At 49.1% G+C, this 7,163-nt stretch overlaps 1 protein-coding gene across 1 annotated transcript; it reads right to left on the bottom strand.

Annotated features, from left to right (window-relative positions):
* Positions 1 to 4,358: 4,358 nt before the first annotated feature.
* On the bottom strand, positions 4,359 to 7,103 carry JUN (Jun proto-oncogene, AP-1 transcription factor subunit). Its single transcript, XM_086717126.1, has one exon. The coding sequence runs from the start codon at positions 6,125 to 6,127 to the stop codon at positions 5,123 to 5,125; it is 1,005 nt and encodes a 334-aa protein (XP_086573252.1). The 5' UTR covers positions 6,128 to 7,103; the 3' UTR covers positions 4,359 to 5,122.
* Between the last annotated feature and the right edge of the window lie 60 nt (positions 7,104 to 7,163).

Genomic DNA, 7,163 nt, shown 5'->3' on the forward strand with positions numbered 1-7,163 from the left:
AGGTGTTAATCATGCAATTCCCCAATGTAAGGAAAAACACTGGTCTCTTGATTTGCGTCGAAATGTTTGTATAGTTTAGGTCAGTTAGTCCCACGGAGCTTAGTCAATTATGGGGGACAAGATAAAATCAGGCTTGGGTCCTGCAGTGGTGAGGTCACAAGTCTTTGTCTTTTACATCTGTTTATTTGAGCATCCTGACACTAAGCAGGTGGCCTCTGGACCATTTTATAAGAGGACTTTCTTTTAGATGTCAAGTCGACCCAGTGAAGAGAAAAGCTTAAGTTCAGGACAAGTAGCAAAGGTGCCGCGTCAACTTCCTGATATCCCTCCGCAGGCCTAGCTTGCCAGGAGGTTGTGTAGGAAGAAATGTGGCATAACAGAGCTGGGCCTCAGTTATCTCCTCCCCATCTCACCCCCAACCCCAGGGCGGCGTCAAAGACCACGGACCTTCTAAATTAAACTGAATCCTGACCTTGGTATTATCCTCCTTACCCAGCCTCTCTTCTCCCCCAGTCCATCATCCAAACTGTTACCAGCAAGAATCTTTCTCAAGCTGACAGTCCATTACCCTGCTCTGCTTTCTTCTACATTTCTCTGTCATCTAGAGGGTGACAGCCAAACTCAGCATGGAACGGATATTACTTCACAACCTGAGACTTAAACTTTCCTGCTTCAAATCTCCCTTCATTTTGCTTCTCATACATTCATTTCCAGCTTACAGCTTCCCGAACACGCTGTGTTTTCCAGTGCCCCTGTGCCCCTGCACACAAGTTCCTCCTCCAACCTTCCTTTCCTGGTGAGTTCCACTGGCTCAGCTCAGATGTCACTTCTCCTCTGAAATCTATCCTGATAACGGTTCCTCCTTTCCAGATCTGGCACCTCTTTGTGCTTCATCTCTATGGTTCTCCCCACCAGACTGGTAGTTCCTGGAGAACAGGGATTGTGTCTTGCTCATCGTTGAACCCCCATGCTCAGCATAGGGCCTCAATGAGACCCAGGCCTGGGGGGAATGCCCTTCTTTGGGATGTCAGAAGTCCACAAGCAAACAACTGGGACCAGAGTCCAGAGTTAGGAGGAAATAATTTCACATTCTGCGGCTAGCCCATATTCTAACATGTTCCCATCTTCCACAACACTCCACTTGACCCATATAGAAGACCCATGGAAGCAAGGGTAGGACAGAGTAAAAGACATTGTCTTTTTCTCTTAGTTCCACCAATGCATATCTTCTCTGACAATAAAAAGACATGGGGAATAGACATTTTAGCATGATCCTTATCTCTATCCAGCAAATACCAAGTACTAACTCCGAGACCCCTGAGATACATTAACGTTACAAACAGAAAGTCCTCTCTGCCATCGCCAGTGAGGTGGTTGCTTTAATAAAGCCATATCTGGAACTATTTTTTTGTGCCTGCTTAATGGTTGCATAGTATCCTTGCCCATTCCCACCTCCATGCCTAATGTTTCAGGCTGACTCACTTTATGTAAGATGCCCACTTGCATTAGCAGAGGGGAGAATGGACATTGTGTGGCTGTAAGAACATGCTAACAGTGTAATGGTTTTAAGAACACTCATTGAAAACTAGACTTTAGAACATTCACTGAAAATTGGCTGGGCTTGAATTTTCTGGGGGTCTTCAATCCATCTGGAGTTGCATACCTGGAAATGGATGAGGTATATTTCACTAGAAGAAATTGAGATCTGGGATTATTTTGGAGGAGGTTTTAAGTTCAATTGCTTGTTCACTCATCACACATTTGTTGTTTTATAAACATCTCCTAGTACCAGGCACTGTACTAGTAGTCTGGGGTCCACAGATGAGTGGGATATGGCTCTAGCCAAGAGACACAGAGTTTCACAATAATACTTTGATAAGTCTATCATAGAAGTTTTGATAAAATGTTATGAATGCTCAGTGGGAATATTCGTTCCACCTGAAGATAGAGTTAGCAAGGAATGCTTCATAGAGAAGGTGCTGTGTGCCAAGCCATGAAGAATGAGTAGGATTCATCAGCTGAACCAGAAGGAAAGGTATTCTGGGTAGATGGATGAGCACAAGCAGAAGCATGGAAGGGTGAAAAGGCATATGGGATTCAGATTCACACAAAGGTAAGTTTCTCATAGTGAGTGTGTAGCCCTTAAGTTTAGGAATTACTAAGCATTTTTGAGTCATGGGACTCCATGAAAACCAAATAAAAGCTAATGATTTCTTCCCCCAAGGGAGCATGTGTATGCACGTACACATATATATGATTTTGTAGGCATTTTCATTGAGTTCATGAACCCTCTGCCCCAATGGACACAAAGCATTAAGAATCTCTGATGGAAATATACATATATAAAACAGATCAGAAGTGAATTAATGGTTTTAGGTGCCACTAGCTTCATCTTCTCCATTAATAATAACTCACTGAGTGCCAAAATAAAATTAACTTTTGTGTGTCTACAAGTAATTAGCTGATTTTTTTGTCTCCAAAGGTCATTGGTTAATTTCCTCAACCACAATGTTTTGTTTTTTGTTTTTTGTTTTTTTTTTACCCCTTTTGTTAGAATGGTTAGAATTTCAGGGATATATATATATATATATATATACACATATATACATACACACACACACATATATATATATGTACACACATTTAGAATGTTAGTTGAAACAAACAAGTGTGGGGAGAGGCCTGAATTTCAGGCTGCCTTTTTTTTTTTTTAAACACTTGGAATCTAAATAAAGCTGGGGAGTGGTGTGGCTTTTCTGTGCTGCTCTGTTGTCTGGGCTTAGTCTACCTTTGCAGGTAATTAATTCCCCAGCCTGCTTATTTTTTCTAGTTGGCTCTTGTTTAGCTTCCATAGAGCCCCACCCCAAAGTGCTTTATTGTCCCTCTGCTGACTATTCCTACATATGGTCAAAATCAACTCACCTTCCGGGTTGCTGACATCGGCAAATTCACTCTTTGGCAAACTCGGCTCTGCTCCCAGTAACCCTTTGTTAAAGAAGTGTTATTACAATGGAGTGGATCTGGTAGCTTACAAGTCTGTCCAATCTCTTCCACTCCTAGATACACTCCTAAGGAGAAACTCTTTGTCTTTGGATTTACAGCCACAGGCAGGATATTAGCACTCTCAGACCTGTTGGGTACTGGAGCACTGCTAATGAGCAAACAGCCCTGCCTCAATTAGTGGTTTGTGAAATATTCCTGGATATCAAATTGCTTTTGCTGCTTGATAGTCATACTGGCTCTTGGGATGAAGAGCAACCAAGCAAAAATTGTTCCCTTGTTGCATACTGCCTTGTTGATCTCCTAAGTTATACCTGTAGACAGAATTTAAGCTTGCCATTTCCCCAGAGCTAAGGTTTGATTTACACATGTCATCATTGTGTTGGTGTTCATGTTTTCTTGTATGAATCTTTTCCATGTTGTATAGATTACCATCTTTTAAGGCTGATTCTGTAGTAATAACTTAAACAAGGCTGGTTATTTTAGAAACAAATTAAGAAATAAACTGCAGAAGAATCCCAAATGGCAAATGGCTATAGTGGTAATTTGTCTAAGTATAGGTGTTTACTTCAGAGAGACAGAGAGAGTAGGGGAGTGGGGAGGAGGAGAGAGGGAGAGGGAGAGAGGCGGGGGGGGGGGGGAATATTAATGAAACTGGGAGAATGTTTCATCCAGATTGCAAATTCTGTGTTGACTCTTCCTAAATTCTTTGCTTCTTAATTACCCAGTAACTTTAGCTGGCAGTAATGTTAACCCCAGCAACTGAAAAGAAAAGCTTCAGTGTAGAGCTTGGGAAGAAAAAAGTAGTAAAGGGAAAGGAATTCAAGATCTGTTATTGGTATTTGAATACGTTTATTGTGACAAGAATGCTGTTATAAATATTCATAAGCAAAGACCATCTTTTTTATCTAGGGATTGTTAAAGATTCCAAATTGGAAGGATACATCTTTTGTAAAAATCTGCCACTGTTCCTCATTTGAGAATTCGCAGCTACTCTGAAATTTCTGCTAACATCATAAATGGTCACAGCACATGCCACTTGGTATGAACCAGACTTTTAAGTTCTTTGACTTCCCAGTGGGCTGTCTGTTCCCCTCCACCCCAACCTCCCTTTCCTCAGCCTTCTGAAGGGCCACACTATCCTTTGTAAGCAACTCTATATAGATTGTTGGGGGAGGGAAGAGTATAAGTTGATGAGAGCTTCAGCTACAGTTATTCTCAAGTCCAGCAGAGAACAGTTTTCACTGCCTGATAGTAAGAAGCACTGAGAGTGATTTTAGTTGACACTCTTTGAACTCTTTCGACTCCGTCTAGATAGGTAATCCATAGGTAATGCAGAAAAGAGGTTGTGGGAGGGGTACTTTTTCAATATTTTATTGTATTTTCTTAAATATCCTTTCTGGAATTTTCAGGAACAAAACATAAAAAAATTATATACTTTATTACAAATGGTAAACTCAGAGTGCTCCAAATCTCTTATTTACAAACAACACTGGGCAGGACACCCAAACAAACAAACATGAAATAACTTACAAAGGCATGAAGCTGTTTATTGACAGTAATCAGCTTTCATCAAATTAAAAAATATATATATGTACATACACAGTTAAGGAAGGCAGGCCAGAAAGAGTTCATCTGCAGGCTCAGCCTCGCGCTCACAAACTCCCTCCCGCCTCCCCTCCCCCAACCCCTCCCCCCCTACTTTGTGTTCTTAAGGAGTACTACAGAAGCAATCTACAGTCTCTATTGCAGTTTGTAACCCCTCCCCCTCCCCCCTTTAATACTGAATGAGATCGAATGTTAGGTCCATGCAGTTCTTGGTCAATGTTAAAGAAAAGTCTAACGTTCTGTTCGCGCGGGGACAGCCCATCCGCAAAGCGGGGCAGCCCGCAGGCAGCCGCTCCCTGGCCCCACGCCAAGGGAGGGCGCGCCAAGTCCTTCCCACTCGTGCACACTGGGGGCGCCGTCAGGACGCCGCCCAGTCCAACTTGGATACCCTTGGCTTTAGTCCTTGGACACTTTTCTCTCTCTCTTTCTCTCTCAACTTGTCAAGTTCTCAAGTCTGTCTCTCTGGGTGAATTTTATTTTTCTCTGTTGCCCCTCAGCCCCCAACAGCCTCTCCTCAAAACGTTTGCAACTGCTGCGTTAGCATGAGTTGGCACCCACTGTTAACGTGGTTCATGACTTTCTGTTTAAGCTGTGCCACCTGTTCCCTGAGCATATTGGCCGTGGACGCCAGCTCCGAGTTCTGCGCTTTCAAGGTTTTCACTTTTTCCTCCAGCCGGGCGATCCTCTCCAGCTTCCTTTTCCGGCACTTGGAGGCAGCGATGCGGTTCCTCATGCGCTTCCTCTCCGCCTTGATCCTCTCCTGCGACTCCATGTCGATGGGGGACAGGGGCGGCGTTTCCCCGGGCATCTCGGGCACCGTCTGCGGCTCCTCCTTCAGGGCCTGCAGCCGCGGGTGCTGCACGGGGATCTGCTGGGGCAGGTGGTGCGGCGGCTGCGGGGGCTGCTGCTGCTGCTGGGGCTGCGCGGGAAAGGCCAGGCCGGCCGCGCCGTAGGAGGGCGCCCCACCGCCGCTGCTCAGAGCGCCCGGGTTGAAGTTGCTGAGGTTGGCGTAGACCGGCGGCTCGCTGTGCAGGCTGGCGCTGAAGCCACCGCTGCCGCTGCCGCCCGCCGCCGAAGCCACCGCCGGAGCCACCATGCCCGCCCCGCTGACCGGCTGCGCCGCCGACGTGACGCTGGGCAGCGTGTTCTGGCTGTGCAGTTCGGCCAGGGCGCGCACGAAACCCTCGGCGAAGCCCTCCTGCTCGTCTGTCACGTTCTTGGGGCACAGGAACTGCGTGGGGGTCGGCGTGGTGGTGATGTGCCCGTTGCTGGACTGGATTATCAGGCGCTCCAGCTCGGGCGAGGCCAGCTTGAGCAGCCCCACGTCGGGCGAGGTGAGGAGGTCCGAGTTCTTGGCCCGGAGGTGCGGCTTCAGGCTGCCCACCGGGTCGGCCAGGTTCAGGGTCATGCTCTGTTTCAGGATCTTGGGGTTACTGTAGCCGTAGGCACCGCTCTCGGACTGGAGGAACGAGGCGTTGAGGGCATCGTCGTAGAAGGTCGTTTCCATCTTTGCAGTCATAGAACAGTCCGTCACTTCACGTGGGGTTAGTTTGGGCTGCGCGCAGAAGTTTCGGGGCCGCAACAGCGCGCTGGCGAGCGGAGGACACCCCTCCCGGGGCCCTGGGCAGGGAAAGTTTCTCGAGGGGCGCGCGCACCCGCCGGCTGTCCTCCCCCCTGCGCCCTGCTCACCGGCTCGCTCCCAGGCGCTCAGGGTTCAGATGCCGCCAGCACTCTTAACTTGTCAGCTCGCGCGCGCTGCTCGGCTTTGAAAAGTCGCGGTCGCTCACGGAGCGCTCTTGGCGCAGCCGTCCCTGGGAGCCCGCAGACGAACACGCTTCCCGGCGACAGCGGCCCTGCCGGCGGCGGCAGTCAGCGTCGATCCCGCGGTGGCCGGCCGGCAGCGGGTGTCCGCCGCCCAGACTCCGACGACTGTCCCCTCCTCCGCTGCGAGGGGGAGGGGGCGCCGGGCAGCCGCGGCTCGCGCTCGCCCAAGTTCAGCAACCGGTGCGAGTGAAACTGAGCGCACGTCCCTCCTTGGTCTCCTCTCTCCGCCGCCTTCCTGTCTTCGCCGCCGCGGCAGCTTCGGGCGCAGGAAAGCTTTGCAAAAGTTCGCTCCGGGACTCGGGCCACTTGTCCCCTGTCCCCCTGGTCAGGAAAGTTCTTTGCCGCTGCAGCGGCTCTCTGGACTTTCCCGGACAGACTGTCGCCGCTCTCTGCGCTGTCACCAGCTCCGGGGAAGCGGGGCTCTCCTCCTGGGGGCGGCTGGAGAAGGGGCTCTCCGGACGCTCCCCAAAACACCAGCCCGGGAGCCACAGGCGCTAGCTCTGGGCAGTTGGTGAGAAAATGGAAAAGAAAATAAGATTTGCAGCTCGGACTCTGCTGCCGTCTTGCCTGCCTGCCTGTATCTGTCCGTCTCCCTGAGTCCGCGCACCTCCACTCCCGCCTCGCTGCTTCAGCCACACTCAGTGCAACTCTGAGCCCTTATCCAGCCCGAGCTCAACACTTATCTGCTACCAGTCAACCCCTAAAAATAGCCCATGATGTCACCCCAAGGC

Source organism: Puma concolor, chromosome C1, assembly GCF_028749965.1.
Source record: "Puma concolor isolate L17-30 chromosome C1, mPumCon1.1.hap2, whole genome shotgun sequence".
NCBI classification, from domain to species: Eukaryota; Metazoa; Chordata; class Mammalia; order Carnivora; family Felidae; genus Puma; species Puma concolor.